This window comes from Taudactylus pleione, unplaced genomic scaffold (assembly GCF_031769625.1).
Source record: "Taudactylus pleione unplaced genomic scaffold, aTauple2 ptg000092l, whole genome shotgun sequence".
Lineage (NCBI taxonomy): Eukaryota > Metazoa > Chordata > Amphibia > Anura > Myobatrachidae > Taudactylus > Taudactylus pleione.
The window spans coordinates 6414104-6430757 of NW_028284494.1; the positions used below are offsets into that span (position 1 = coordinate 6414104).

Below are 16654 nucleotides of genomic sequence, written 5' to 3' on the forward strand. Positions count from 1 at the left end.
GCCTGTCGAGGAAACGACTGTGGTTTGGGCCTGCCCTGGGCCCTAGATGACCGAAAGGACGATGGTCCAGAACCAGAAGGAGCAGCGGCCGACGGGAGACAAGCAGATTTGGCTGCCGCCAGCGTGGCCACAATCTTATCCAGATCCGGACCGAAGAGAACTTCTCCGGTAAACGGCAACGCTTCCAGACCTTTCTTGGATCTGCGTCCGCCTTCCAGGATCGCAGCCACAAGGTGCGACGAGCAGCTACCTCTGCTGAAGAAATTCTAGACACCAGAGTACTAATGTCTAGAGCCGCCTCGTTGATGTAGGTGGCCGAATCACGGAGATTGCCAATCAACTCCGCTTGTTCGGCCGGACAGTCGGATTCAAAAGAAGCCTCTAATGAATCCGCCCAGCGCTCCATCGCTCTGGCAACCCAGCAAATGGCCATAGCCGGCCGTGCTGCCCCCCCTGCAAGGGAATAAGCGGACTTCAGGCAGATTTCTACCTTGCGGTCCGTAGCATCCTTAAGGGAGGACATGGATGGCATCGGCAACGTGGCACTACGGACAAGACGGGTCACGTGAGAATCCACCTGTGGAGGGGATTCACACTTAGCAAAATAATTATCCGCGAACGGATAAGCCACCGCCAGGCGTCTCTGCGGCTGGTATCTTTTGCCAGGTTGTTTCCACGCCTCCTCTAAATGGTCCACCAACTGACCCGAAAGAGGAAAGACTGTGGCATCGCCCTTCACATCTTTGAAAAAGGCATACTTAGATTTAGCCGCTGGGGGAACTTCGTCCTCAATCACCAAGGCTGTGCGGACCGCCCGAATAAGTCCAGGAATATATACTTTGGACTTAGCATCAGCGTCCTTAGTATGGAAAGGTTCCTGATCGTAAGGATCCAGAATCTCCCCATCATCAGACGTCCCTTCGTCATCCTCATAAGGAGCGGACAGAGACGCCACCGGCCTTTTATGAGGCCGCATCACAGACTCCCCTTGCAACACATCCGACAAGTGCTGTAAAGAACTCGTCAGGGAGTTAACCCACGCTGGCTCCTGAGAACCCGGGAGCGGGGAAATAGGGAGACTGTGGGGTACCACCAATTGTCGTGGGAACCCCTGCATGGGTGACGACACCACAGACTGCTGGGACAAACCCATCGGAGTAAACGCGGGCTGCGGAGCTAACTGGCCCACTAAAGCTGTTAACGCCTGAGCGAAACAAGCCCAGGGCGGCTCCTGTACCGGTGCTGTAACCGTAATAGGCCGCGCCATGGACAAACACTGCCGGCAAAGGCCCTCCGCGCTACCCTCCCCCTCCGCTAACGGTACTTTGCACGTGGTACACTGTAGCCGGAGGGGAAAATCACTTTCAGACATGATGGCACCACGTATGTGACCTCTCTCACCAATTAAGTATTAAATAGGCGAGAGACCACCCTGCAGCACCGCACCGCAAGGGCTTTAGCAGAAAGAACAGTAATAAAGCTGACAGTTTAGAGAAGAATAGTTACAGGCAGCGCTAGCACAGTCACATACAATGCAGAGAAATAACAATTCCTGCACTAACAGCGCTGATCACTCAACTACACAGACACAGGGCCTGGTAGGACACAGCGCTGCATACACAGACCTGAGCCACAGCGGAGGAGAGGTATGCGGGGGGACCCAGACCACGATGCTTCCTTCCAGACTTCCAGCAGCGTTCACCATGCGTTGCAGAGAAGATGGCCGCCGAGGAGCAGAGAGAAGCTGGCCTGGGGGAGGAGCGCTGACACAGGACCAGTCAGCACAGTGCAGAGAGGGCTGTGTGCAGCGGGGGAGGCGCCGGCTGTGAGACAGGGAAGGCGCGCTCCCCTGGCATGCATTTAACCCCTGGGACGCCGCAGCGCTACCGCTCTGCTGCGGTCCGCTGTCCCAGGGGGTAGTGGAAGCGCAGGTTGGTCGCCTGGCTCCACGCTGCAGCCAGTCCCCAGGGAGCCCCCTGCCTGGGGACTTAGGACCATGTGATCAGCGGGGACCCACCGCGGGACCCCGCTGCTTACCTCTGTCCCCCTTGAATCCGGCCATGGTCCGGAGCATCTGGGGTCACCGCTAGCTGTGACCCCAGACGCCCACCAGCATCCCCGGATCAGTACCGGCGTTCTGGTACCGGCGGGGTGTAGGGAAGACAGCATGGACGTCAGGACTGACTGTCCATGCTGTTCATCCAGATGTGCAGCCACAGCTGCATGAAGAAAAAGCTTCAGGGGCTCTTCTAGCCCCCACTCCAACAGGTGCACCCGACTCCGGCCGGGCACCAAACTAAACTGAGGTGCCTTGGCCCGGGGGCGGGGTATAGGAGGGGGACCTAGTGCATCCTGGGAGGCTGAAAGCTTAACTCTTTGGTGCCCTGCGACTGACGTCACACCTATACCCCAAGGTATCCTGTGGATACCCTATGGACCCTGAAGTAGAAATATAATTGCGTGACAGGGAAACAATAGATCACATTTAGGACATGGCTTCCGGGAAATGCTTTTAATTTTGCAGTGGCACAACAAGTATTTGACAAACTGAACACTACAAATTATTGAAAGCGTAAAACTGAAAATTCAACCTGATGGGGAAGGCTTTCTTGCTTACCTCCTCTTCTTGGGAAACCATTAAGTTTTGTACCATCATTAAATCCTAAAATTAATGAAAAACATAATACATTACTACATAGCTCTAACTGGTAAAAAAAAACTTCAGGGGGAGAAAACATACTGAACATGGCAAGTGAAGTAAAATGGGGTGCTCCCTAATCATGCTGGTATACAAACTGAAGGATAGTCAACATAATTATATTTACACAAATGTTTAAGACCTAACATACTGCAAGTTCTGATAAACAAAAAGGTCTTCAAGTTTTATCCTTGAAACAAATGTCTGTTTAACAGGAGCATCAGTATCACCAGATGGTGTGCCCTGCTCCTTTCATTCGGAGGCCCTCCACTTAACAATCCTTCTCAGACACTCTTCTATATAGTCCAGTGACTAGCACCACTAGACAAAGATAGTATTCAAAATATTAATGTGCTGCTTGGAACACACTTATTAAACACTTTGCTGCTTAGGACTAGTGGTGTTCAAATAGAGGAGGGGGACTTCCCCAGAAGTCAGCCCCCACACCCCATATAACTATGGTTTCAGACCCCCAGGGCAAGGTTTTATGTACTAAACTAAGGACAATAAATGACATTAAACTCAGCACCTTCTAGGAAAACCAAAAGAAAAATACAATAAAAAAAAAACAGGAAACGTTAAATGTTTCTTTTCCACCCTGACACCTATTCCCGCTTCCAAATGATGTGATGTGTTATCAGAAACTATTGTGATGTCTATGGATGAGGGAGTATCTCCTTATTCTGGCTTCAGGAGGACCTTTATTGAAAAGTGTTATGGTAATTGGACAGACACTTCATTTCTGTGCAATATGAACTCTATCCTTAACACAGGCAGCACCTTCTCCGTATGCAAGGTGTTGCCTTTGTTATTAGGATACTAGTTTAGGATAGATAATATATGCGTACATACACATATATACACAGTGCATCCGGAAAGTATTCACAGCGCTTCACTTTTTACACATTGTTATGTTACAGCCTTATTCCAAAATGTAATAAATTCATTTTTGTCCTCAAAATTCTACACACAATACCCCATAATGACAATGTGTAAAAAGTTTAAGATTTTTGCAAATTTAATTTAAAAAAAAAAAAAAACTAAAATCACAAGTATACATGCTCAATACTTTGTTGATGCACCTTTGGCAGCAATTACAGCCTCCAGTCTTTTTGAAGGTGATGCCAAAAGCTTGGCACACCTATCTTTGAGCGGTTTCGCCCATTCCTCTTTGCAGCACTTCTCAAGCTCCATCAGGTTGGATGGGAAGCGTCGGTGCACAGCCATTTTCAGATCTCTCCAAAGATGTTCAATTGGATTCAAGAAAGGACATTCACAGAGTTGTCCTGAAGCCACTTCTTTGATATCTTGGCTGTGTGCTTAGGATCGTTGTCCTGCTGAAAGATGAACCGTCGCCCCAGTCTGAGGTCAAGAGCGCTCTGGAGCAGGTTTTCATCCAGGATGTGTCTGTACAGTACATTGCTGCATTCATCTTTCCCTCTATCCTGACTAGTCTCCCAGTTCCTGCCACTGAAAAACATACCCACAGCATGATGCTGCCACCACGATGCTTCACTGTAGGGATGGTATTGGCCTGGTGATGAGCGGTGCCTGGTTTCCTCCAAACATAACGCCTGGCATTCACACCAAAGGGTTCAATATTTGTCTCCTCAGAACAGAGAATTTTGTTTCTCATGGTCAGAGAGTCCTCCGGATGCATTTTGGCAGACTCCAGGCGGGCTGCCATGTGATTTTAACTAAGGAGTGGCTTCCGTCTGGCCAATCTACCGTACAGGCCTGATTGGTGGATTGCTGTAGAGATGGTTGTCCTTCTGGAAGGTTCTCCTCTCCCCACAGAGGAATGCTCTACCTCTGACAGAGTGACCATCAGTTTCTTGGTCACCTCCCTGACTAGGGCCCTTCTCCCCCGATCGCTCAGTTTACACGGCCGGCCAACTCTAGGAAAAGTCCTAGTGGTTCCGAACGTCTTCCATTTACGGATGATGGAGGCCACTGTGCTCATTGGGACCTTCAAAGCAGCAGACATTTTTCTGTACCCTTCCCCAGATCTGTGCCTCGAGACAATCCTATCTCGGAGGTCTACAGACAATTCCTTAGACTTCATGCTTGGTTTGTGCTCTGACATGCACTTGCAAGTGTGGGACCTTATATAGACAGGTGTATGCCTTTCAAAATCATGTCCAATCAACTGAATTTACCACAGGTGGACTCCAATTAAGCTGTAGGAACACCTCAAGGATGAACAGTGGAAACAGTATACACTTGAGCTCAATTTTGCACTTCATGGCCAAGGCTGTGAATAACAAGAGATATGGTAAGAACTTACCTTTCTTATCTCTGTTTCTACGAAGTCCATACGGTCCACAGGGTTGACCTTGGGGCACAGCTGGATCTGGATCCACGGGCATCACGCAGTTAAAGCTTTTGCTGCTCCCAGGAAGCACTTGGGTCCATCCTCCTCTATACCCCGCCCCCGAGCCACAGGCATCTCAGTTGGTAAGCAGCCAAGGCCGGAGGAGGAGACGAAACAGAGAGAAGGAAGACTGAAACACACAAGAAACCATACTCACAGAAATGGGAGACTGAAAAACCGGTGACCAGCCACACAGCCCATATGAAGCCAGGTGCGTCAGGGCAGGTGCCCTGTGGACCCTATGGACTTCGTAGAAACAGAGATAAAAGCTAAGTTCTTACCATCTCTCTTGTTTTCTACTTCAGGGTCCATAGGGGGTCCACAAGGTTAACCTTTGGGATGTCCCAAAGCAGTTCAACTAAGGGCGGGGACGCTCCTGTGCAGAAAGGAGAATCCGGCGCCCGAAGGATGCAACCTGAGAGGCAAAAGGTGTCAAATGCATAAAACCTCAAATATGTCTGAATGGAAGACCAGGTGGTCGCCTTACATAGCTGAACAGCCGAGGCGCCACGTCTAGCAGCCCAAGAAGGCCCCACAGACCGAGTGGAATGAGCCTTAACAGAGGCTGGAACAGGTAAACCCTCCTGTGTATAAGCCTCACAAACAGAACAAAGCCATCGGAATAAAGTTTGTTTGTTGGCAGGCCACCCCTCCTGTGAAAACCAAAGAGGACGAACAAGGAATCAGACTTCCTAACGGAATCAGTCCGGTCCACATAAATTCTGAGAGCACGGACTACATCCAAGGAAGCCTCACCAGCCGAAAGATCAGGTGACTGAAAAGCTGGCACAACAAGTTCCTCATTAATGTGGAACTTAGAAACCACTTTAGGCAAAAACTCAGGACGAGTGCGAAGCACCGCTCTGTCCTAGTGAAAAATCAGAAAAGGAGGATGACAGGAAAGCGTCCCCAATTCTGACACCCTCCTGGCAGAAGCAATTGCCAGGAGAAAAACAGTCTTAAACGTCAACCACTTGAGTTCCACCGACTCAAGAGGCTCAAAAGGAGGACCCTGCAGGGCCCGAAGAACCACCGCCAAGTCCCAAGGAGCCACTGGAGGCACAAAGGGAGGCTGGATTCGAAGAACACCCTGGAAAAAGGTGTGAACATCTGGCAGTGTAGTGACCCTACGTTGGAACCACAAAGACAGTACCGACACACAAACCTTCAGCGAGGCAAGACGTAAGCCTAGATCCAAACCTGACTGAAGAAAAGCTAAAATCTTAGAAACCTGGAACACTTGAGGATCATAGTTTCTGGACTCACACCACTGAAAGTGTGCCACACTCTGTGGTAAATCTTAGCGGAAGCAGGCTTGCGTGCCGAAGCATGGTACTAATAACCAAGCCTAAGAAGCCCCGAGATCTTAAGACGGCTGTCTCAAGAGCCATGCCGTCAAAGACAGCCTACCCAGATCCGGGTAAAGCCAGGCCCCTGAGACAACAGGTCCCGTCGCTGAGGAAGATGGTACGGCGCGTCGATGGAGAGGGCCCGCAGATCGGAGTACCAAGGACGTCTGGACCACGCAGGAGCCACTAGCAGAAGCATGCCGCCGTCCTGCTTGAACTTCCGCAGGACCCGAGGCAGCAGGGATATCAAGGGAATAGATATGCCAGTGGAAATGTCCATTTCACCGACAGTGCGTCTACCAGACTTGCACCTGCGTCTCTTGTCCTTGACCCGTACACGGGCAACTTGTGATTGTGACGGGAGGCCATCAGGTCCAGCTCCGGCAGCCCTCATCTGTCCACAAGTAGTTGAAATACCTCTGGGTGAAGCGACCATTCCCCGGGATGCACGTCGTGACGGCTGAGGAAGCCCGCGTCCCAATTGAGGATGACGACTGACGAGATTGCTGGAGGGTGGCACACCGCCCAAGCTAGGATGCGTAACACCTCCGACAGCGCAGCATGACTGCAAGTTCCTCCCTGGCGGTTGATGTATGCCACCGTGGTGTCGTTGTCGGATTGAACCTGTACTGCCCTTCCTTGAAGAGCGGTGCCGGACGACTGCAGGGCCCTGTACACGGCCCGCAGCTCCAGAATGTTGATGGGGAGAACCACTTTTTCCGCAGTCCAACGGCCCTGAAGTGACAACGAGCCTGTCACTGCCCCCCAACCCCGGAGACTGGCATCTGTCGTGAGCAGAACCCAGTCCAGGATCCAAAAGGGGCGACCCTCAACGAGATGAGCTGTCTGAAGCCACCAAGCTAGAGAAAGCCGAACCTCCGGGGACAACACCAGCATCTGAGACCGGATCCGGTAAGGTAACCAGTTCCATTTGGATAGAAGCAGCCCCTGCAGGGGCCTAGAGTGGAACTGGGCAAATTCCACCATGTCGAATGCAGACACCATGGACCCCAGAACTCTCATTGCCGAATGAACAGGCACTCGGCAACTGCTCAGGCAACTGTGTATCCGCAGCTGCAGGGAGGAGGAGACCTTTTCCGGAGACAGGAAGATCCTTTGCTGACGAGAATCTAGCAGGGCTCCCAAATGAACCATCCGCTGTGATGGAATCGTTAAGGACTTTTTCCAATTTATCAACCACCCGTGCGCTTGCAGACAAGCGATCGTCAGGTGGAGATGTTGAAGCTAGCCAGCAAGAGGTGGTCTTCTAGATACGGTAGCAGTTGTATATTCTGGCTCCGAAGGTGGGCGGCCATGATTGCCATCACTTTGGTGAATACCCTTGGCGCCGTGGAGAGGCCAAAGGGTAGCACCCGAAACTGGTAATGATGTTGTAGTATAGCAAACCTCAGACACCGCTGGTGTGAAGGTGCTATAGGAACATGGAGGTAGGCGTACTGGATATCCAGGGAGACTAAGTAATCCCCAGGTTCCATCGCCAGAATGATGGAACGTAACGTTTCCATCTTGAACTTGGGAACTCTGTGGAATTTGTTCAGAGACTTCAAATTGAGGATAGGACGATGAGAACCATTTGGTTTCTGCACCAGAAACAGAGTAGAGTACTCCAACCCCCGTTGTGACTGATGAACGGGAACAATGACCCCTGCTTTCAGCAAGGACTCTATAGCTTCCTGAATTTGTAAAGCTTTGGTTTTGTCCTGAGAAGGACTCGTGCAGAAAAACTGATGGGGCGGTCTATGCCAAAAAGACACGGCATACCCCCTGGGAGACAACTTCTCGAACCCAGGCATCCGTGGTGGTGTTGAACCCCAGAGGGAGGCCCATCCCATCAGGCAGAAGGTTTATCACCGGCTTGAAAGTAGGGCGCCGAGCACTCCATGTTTGCTTCTTAGGTTTAGGGGCGGCCTTGGTCGCTGACTGCCGCGGGAAGCAATGTCCTTTGGACTTACCCTGGGTGCGAAAGTACCGAAATGCACAAGTCCTCACCTTAGAAGGAGCAGCAGCCGAGGGGAGGAAAGCAGACAGACTTAGCCAGAGTATCCACGATTTTTTCCAGGTCTGGACCAAATAACTCCCCATTAAAAGGGTAAGGCCTCCAGGCCCTTCTTGGAATCCGCATCTGCCCTCCAAGAACGCAGCCACAAAAGACCGGCGAGCAGACACCGCTGCCGCCAATACCCTAGAAGTGAGCAGACTGGCGTCCAAAGACTCTTCCCCAATATAGGAAGCGGCATCCCTCATCTGTCCCACTAAAGCTCTCTGTATTTCCGGAGCATCGTCTGGAAAGGTATCTTACAGTGCATTGGCCCAGCAATGTATATTTTGTTAATGGGGTATAAATTTAACCTGTACTCTGTATCTGTGTTAAAGTTTCAAGCACATTATCAGGGTTGTTGAGCAGAAAATTTCAGTCAGTTAAATTGCGCATCTCAATTTTCTGCATAATCTTCATACGATCAGTTTCATTGCTTTGCAACTATTTAGGTGCAATCTCAATAATTTACAAAAAAATTTTTTTTATTAATTTTTTTTTTTTGCAGTACTTTTCTGGGATAACCACTTCTGTATAGTTAGTTTTCCCTTGTTCAATTTACGTGCCCTGTGTATGTTAATTGTAGTGTGCAACTATGGGCCGGATTCAATTACCTGCGATATCATTTACTGACGATTTTTCATTGAAAAATTTAGCTAAATTAACAGGGGGGCAGTTCAAAGGGTTCTGAAGGAAATCCCCACACTTTTACCCAAAAATAGATATTTTACACATTTTTCCCCATTTCTCAAAATGGAGAAAAGTTTAAAATTTTTCAATGAAAAATTGGCGATATAATTATCGCTGGTGCGATAACGCCGGTTATTGAATCCGGCCCTATTTTTGTAAAGGGAAATTCCTCAAGAGCTGCCAAGGAGAAAGGTGCTTATGTGCTGCAACTGTCAGGACAAATTCTCTAGTGCAGCTCAGGATGACAGGGGCTGTGTGACTAGTACTTCACAGCGGCGCAACCGCCAGGTAACCCGGCAGTAGGGCCCATGTACTGTAGGAGCTGGAAATAGCGAAACAATTCACTTGTTCCAGGACTTACGCTATAGACTGCCCTACTGCGGGTACCTTCTCTTGCCAGTCATCGCCCAACTGGCGCCAGTTTAACAGTCTTGGGTGCAAGGATTATTCCAGTCCATACAGGGACTTGCGCAGGTCTCCAACTCTTTACAATAGATGTTAGACCCTGCTGTCCTCCAGAGGCCATTCAATTGTCCTATGACAACCCCCTGCAGTTAGGATGAGAGTTAAACTCAGAGGTCTCATCTATTAGAGGAGAAATGTCCACACAATTCTGAACTGGTGTTGTCCTCAGAGTTAGACCAACGTAGTCCAGTAAATGTTTTGTTTTCCAAAGTTCTGGCAGTCCAGGCCCACCGGTCTCTGTGTGCCCATTATTTCTCTTCTTCCTACTCCCTGTCCATTTCCAATTTGTTACAATTAACTGGCTTTTGCAGGCAGAGGGTGCAGTATAGGGTAGGAGGAGCCTGTGCGGATTTAAACATTAACCTTTTGATGCCCACGCTCCACCTATACCATTGGTTACAGTGTCCTCCATGGAATCAGAGAAGTGTAGTAGTTTGTGATCACCAACACCACAAAAAACATTAAGTAATACTGAGATGAGGGGCACTAATGCAAAGATCTCCCCCACACAGGCTTTAACAATATTATTCCAACACATTTTACAAACAATTATAAAGTACAATTAAAAAAAAAAAATAAGTGTAGATTTTATTATGAAAACCTACATGTAGAATATTACTATTTACTGGTTTTGAAAGCTGGTTTACTTTTGAACCCAAGAACCAAAATAATATGTTGACGGAGGTTAGTAAAAAACCAAAGCACCCTCTTGGTTATTTCGGCCAGATTATCTGCCATGTGAGGAGAAATAAGGTGACCCGGTATATACCGGTTCCCTTTACTAGTTTACTAAATTATAATAACAAAATGAGAAGACAAATCAAACCGTTGAAATACAAAGTCAAACTGCTGAAAATATAGTTTAATATTGTCTACAACACAAATAAAAGAAAACGGTTGACCAGGGTGACGGGTATTCGGGTAATTGTTTAATAATTCATCAAAATGCTATGTTGAGGATATGCCATTAACATTTTTAAAACTCAACCTTCAATTAATTTGTCTGCTCCAGCTAAAGAAAGCTTTCTTCCCCAAACAATTCTTTTATCCACCCATAAAATGATTTAGATAATCAATGAGAATAGTCATTCTCCTGGATAATCTTTTGGTGGTCCGTCTAAAAAACATTCTAATCAGTAGATAAAGGTTACATACAAATTGGGAGAAAAACGGTCAGTGCTCAAATTATTCTGCCAGCACTAAGGTCACTGGGGTCTATTCATTTAGCAGTGAAAAGCCCTTTTTCTTCACCTATCCATAGAGAACACAGGGACTACACTGAGGTAAAGGGCAGTCAATTTCTTCAGAGATGTGAAGCTCAAACTCCTCCTCCCCTATACCTCCCCCCAGCCCAATCTAAAGTGGCCCATACACCGTGCGATTTTTTTGCATGATGTGGCCGATTTCGATCGATCGTAACGATCAATCATGCACATCGTGTGTTTTTGTCCTTTTAGGATGCAGATGCACGTCCTCGCCGTCAGAGCTGGATCGTAGTTCTTAGGGGAAAACCATAAGGTTGCGACCTATCGTGTAGGATGTGATACATACGCATATCAGGATCATATGCTCTTATGTACAATCGTGTACACCATTTGACCACATCGTGTTGAGAATTTCAAAGAAAGAATATCAAGGGAAATCGAACACATCGTTAAGTTTCTAAATTGCACAGTGTATGGACGGCATAAGTTTGGTGCAACAGGAGCATGCACCTATACAGTGGAGCTGCTAATATAACATCAGGGAGCCGCATCATCACTTTAGTCACCGCCGATGTTGAGACCACTAGTGGTGCTGACAAAACAGGAGGCCAGCTCGGCTGCTAGACCACCAGTGCACTTGAAGGCAGCGGGGGGTCTCCAGTGCTGGTGGTATCACTGAAGATTATAGTGACCGCCAGCGGTTCTGTAGGCAGCCATTGCTCAGTGGATCTACGTCAGCAGGGGAGGTAGGTTATCCCAGTTAGCCCCTCCGTTCCCTCACGGAGGCTTCCTGCCATGGGCTTACTCCTCCTCTCTCCTCACTTGCAAGACACAGAGCAGCCATTTTACACAGCTGCTAGCTACAGATGGTCTTCAGAGAGGTTTGGCTCCTGTCTCCCTGTATACCTCCCCTAAGGTCAGGTTATACAGTCTAGCTCCATCCAGCCAACTGGAGTTGGTTTTTTGAGCATTATTTGTCTATCATTATTATTGCATTGAATGTGACTCTGTGCTTGTTCTCATTTTTCACACTATTCTCTCTGTACTATCTTTCTATCTATAGGTGTGCAAGGCGTTAACTTATCCTCTTTTGCCTCATTCATTGTTAAATTTGTGTGGCCTCTACATTCAGTGTACTGTTTCCTACTGCACCTGTTATATAACTAGGTGGGTGGGACTTTTCTTGGAAAACTTTAACATGTCTTCCAAGAACAATGCGCCCAAGGAGGATCCTCTGCTGAGTACATGTAGACACTGTTCTTCAGGTCTTTCCCCACAGGTTGCGGACCAGGATGGTCTCTGTATCAGGTGTTACTCAGACACGCAGCGAGACGTCTCATCTATTGCATCCAACCAGGAACAGACATGGGCGGCCAACTTGTCACAGGTAATGTCGTAGTTGGTGGGGGTCCAAGCCAACCCTATTATGCAGCCTCGCCTGCACTTAAGCCCCTATGAAAGAGCACCTTCTCACAAATCAGTGCAGGGCTTAGGTTTAGCTCAGGTGTCTGCCTCCTTTCAGCAAATGCTGGATAGGGACCGTACTTCCGGACACAAACCGTCCAGACGTGAGAGCTCGGTGCCCCAGATGGTTGAGACTTCTGATTCGGAACTCTCCTCATGCCAATGAGGAGGATTTCTTCCGGTGTCTATGAGGATACGTAGTCTGTTCAGTAGGTGCCTCTCCCTTAAGTAGATGTTGCCTTAGTTAGGGCCGTCAGATCGAACCTATTGAAAACAAGGAACCGGCTCCTAGACCCAAGGCGCCGGTTTTCAAACGTCAAAAAAAGGTCTCAGTGGTTATTCCTAAATCTGAATTTGAGGAAATTCTAGCAGAGGCTTGGACCGCTCGTAACAAGCGATTTCATGTCACCAAGCGCATTGCATTCTTTTATCTGCACCATGCCTTCTCATCAAGAGTTCTATCCTTCCTATTTCCAATAAGGTTTCCCTCAAGGATCCGACGGACAGGAAATTTCCTTAAGGGAATATATACACAAGCAGGAGCTATCGCACGTCCGGCCATTGCGTCTGCATGGGTGGCTAAGGCGATTAGCGCTTGGGCGGATGCCCTGGAGGAGGGCATTACGTCGGGGGCACGTGACTATCAGCTACTACCTGCGGTGGCGCATGTCAAGCAGGATGCGTCCTATGTGGATGAAGCAGCTCTCGACATCTTAAATTCCAAGGTGTCAGCTTCTTCTGTCGGCCAGGAGGGCCCCCTGGCTGCGCTCATGGCGCGCAGACAAGGCCCTAAAAGGCCCATCCTTATGCCAATGACGTTCTATTTAGGCCAGAATTGGAAAAATTGTTGCCACGGTAACAGCTTCCAACATGGCTTTCTGTGGTAGCCACTAGAGCACGAGCTTCCTCCATTCACTTTCAAGGGAAATCCAAGCGGCAGTCTTTCTAGGTCACACAAATCTTCCGCTAAGACCCCCAAATCGAGAGGCACGCAGTCCTGGCCTAGCAGACACCCTGCTGCCAAGCCAGCCGACAAGCCTACCGATTGACGGAGCGGGCTTCTCCCTGGGGTACCCCAGTGTGGGAGTCCGGCTTCTGCTTTTCTCCTGTGTCTGAATGGCCAGCACGTAATCTCGCAGGGCTACGCTTACTTTCAAGAGGCGTCCACCGGCAAACATTTACCACAGGCCTTACAGGTAATCCTTGAAAAGCAAAATCACTGCGGGAGTCAATTCGCTCTCTACTAGCCTATAAAGTAATAGTTCCTGTCCCTCAGGATCAGGGGAGCTCTGGCTTCTACACCAATCTTCTTGGTTCAGAAGCCGAACGGATCCTTCCCCAATTCTCAACATCAAATCCCCCAACAAGTATTTGCGGGTTCCCAAGTTCCGTATGGAGTTTTTGCGCTCCATCATTTTGTCCTTGGATCCGGGAGATTTCATTGTCTCATTAGATATCCTGAAAGCTTATTTACATGTGCTTCAGTCACCAGCATTGTCCCTGGTTTGCAGTCGAGGAGCACTACCAATTTCGGTCCTTGCCCTTTGGTATTTCCACGGCTCCATTTGTGTTCATGAAGGGCATGGCGGTAATTGAAGCTCACTTGCGTTGCAAGGGTATCAGAATTCTCCCTTACCTGGACAATCTTATCCTAGCCAGATCTCGGAATATGCCAAGGGAGAGTCATCGCCTCACAACAGATTTTCTATAGTCGCACGGGTGGGTCAGCAATTCGAAGTCCTCCCTGACTCCGGCCCAGGAAATGCTTCAACCTGGGGGCCCTGTTAGATTCACGGGTTCGGAGAGCGTTTCTCCCAGTGGACAAGATTTGGGATCTGCAGGACAGGATTTGAGGGTTCTTACTTCATCACCAGGTGTCAATTCACACCTGCATACGGTCTCCACTTTCGACATGGTTAAGTACGCCCAGTTTCACTCCCGGCCTCTCCAAGCAGAACTTCTGACTCGTTTGCTCAATCTGAGGACATAATCAAATATTCTCCACAAATCGTGCAGCGCGTAATAACTACCAGGTGATATATTATATAGTTAACGATTAAACGACCGATAAACGCACAATAGATAGCTTGGTCATTTCGAAGTTTGCACAGTGTGTATGCACTATATTGTTTGTCCGGGAGTTCAAGGGAAATCGTGCAGGCACACACTGATCAGCCAGCCAGGCCGCCACGATCGGGGCACAGCTCCGATCGGGCAGTGTTACTGTAGTTAAGAACATGGCCGACGGGGGAGCTGCTGCACATGCCCACCCGCAGCAGCTCCCACCATAAGCCTTTGCAGAGCAGTGTCACCACTGACTACTTCCTCCAACCCATCAGCAAGGCAGCCTGGCCCTTCCCTGCACACAATCACACACAGCAGCAGCCTGCCCTGCAGCGTGCACACCAACAGAAGTAAAGAAGAGGAGCCAGCCCGCAGATTCTGACTGTCACAGTAGTGCGCCAGTCAGTAAGTAAATTTATACTTTAATAAATCTGTCTGCCAAGTGTAAAGGTAGGGTGGGTTGGAGCTGAAGACACGGCTGGTGAATCTGGGGAATGGTGAGGCTCAGAGATGGGCTAAGGAATAGTGAGGCTGGGAGACAGGGGCTGGGGAATGGTGAGGCTGAGATAAAGAGGGAGGACATAGTCTTGTGCAGTGCATGCGTGTAGCGAGGTGAGCAGGGTGGCTGGAGCATATATATAATTTTGTAGGGAGGGGTCTGGAGCATATTATTGGAGGGAGGGGGATGGAGCATATTACTGAGGGAGTGGGGCTGGTGTTTGTGGAGCATATTATTACAAGGGAGGTCTGAAGCATATTATATTATGTCATGTGGTGATGGGGTCTGGAGCATATTACTGAAAGGGGTTCAGGAGCATATTATTGTATTAGGTCATGCGATTGTTATATTCACTTACTTTGCAACCTAACTTTGCCTGCAATTTTTATAATGTTATATTGATTGAACCTTATATTGAACCTTTCAAAATTGCATATAGGACACTTTCTTGCAGCCCACACACTTAGACCTTGAATATTCGGCCCGGTTGGGATTTTTAGTTTGACATGCCTGGTCTTTTGTGTATCCAGCTTTAATCATAGAAGGGGTTATTATTGAGAAATCTTAGATATCCCCAAAGGTTCCCCTGATTTTTGTAGTGATCGCTTCCCCATACACTAGTATGGAGAGATTCATATAAGCAAAGAAAATAGTTTTCCATTTCGCTTCGCTAAATCCATTTGCCATCTCAGGATGGCGTAAGGAGACTTGTTAGTGGAGAAGAGCAGTGAAGACCGCTGTCTCCCTGCCTCCTTCATGGACAGGAGCCAATCAGGAGCCCAGGATATAGGCCTATTTATAAGCCAAGTCACCTCATGAGTCCCAACTGCCTGCTGTCCCTGTATCCCCTTGCTCCGCCCCACAGCACTGCCGGCGTTATTAGTAAGGTGACCCAACATATGCATATGCTGGATCACCACCTCCTTACTGCCCATGGACCCAGCTGCCCCAGTGCCATCTTGATTTGCCATACCACCACCGCAGTTAGTAAGGTGACACGACATATGCCGGGTCACCACCTATTAACTGCCAGTGCCCCCAGTTAGGTCTTAGTAAGGTGAGCTGACATATGCATATATGCCAGGTCACCACCTCTTAGCTAGAGATGAGCAGTAAAACCAAACCGCTCATTTCTACTCTTAACTGCCTGCTGCCCCCTCGCACTGCCCCACACCAGTCGCAGCACTGATGTGAGTTGGCAGCCGGTACATGTGCAAAAGGGGAGAGACTTCCCGAATCCAGAGGATTGCAGAAAAAAAGACTGCATCGCTGGAGCCCTGGATACCGGATCACATTGCATAAAAAAGTCAAATATACTTATTGCTACATAGTCAAGATATAAATCGCATCAAAATGATCCCATATATAGTGAAAAGTACTGCAATACTTTATGAATAGATCACACTATCTGGAACTGAATTCCCCACTTATAGATGAACTCTTTGTTCATACACTATTGAAGGTTGTGACAAGATGAAGTCATCATGTTTTTACATTTTCACTGATTCAGCCTGTTATGCGACAGGATGGGCTTACAATGTCAGCAGAGCTGAGCTGTGGTTCTAGGGTTCTGTTACCATAAGTAATCTGACTTTAAAGACCACCCTTACACTGCCACTACTTACCATTTGCACAGTGGTTGTAGAAGAGAAGAAGCTGCCAATACCAGGCTCCTTCAAGAACACCTGGAAACACTTCTGGGTAGTCTGTACAGCTGCTGCAGCACCTCTTTGCGGTTGACTATGGCTTGTACCTCCTAACTATATTAGGTCAGAACAAAGCAGCAGACA

The 16654-nt window shown here is 48.5% G+C and overlaps 1 protein-coding gene across 5 annotated transcripts in view; it reads right to left on the bottom strand.

The window, feature by feature from the left end:
- DDX4 (DEAD-box helicase 4) overlaps positions 1–16654 on the bottom strand; it is a 366926-nt gene that overhangs the window by 204005 nt on the left and 146267 nt on the right. For all 5 annotated transcript variants that reach the window (XM_088469409.1, XM_088469406.1, XM_088469405.1 and 2 more), the window contains one exon: positions 2618–2662. In XM_088469409.1, the coding sequence (XP_088325535.1) occupies positions 2618–2662 (45 nt within the window). The remainder of the gene's footprint in view (positions 1–2617; positions 2663–16654) is intronic.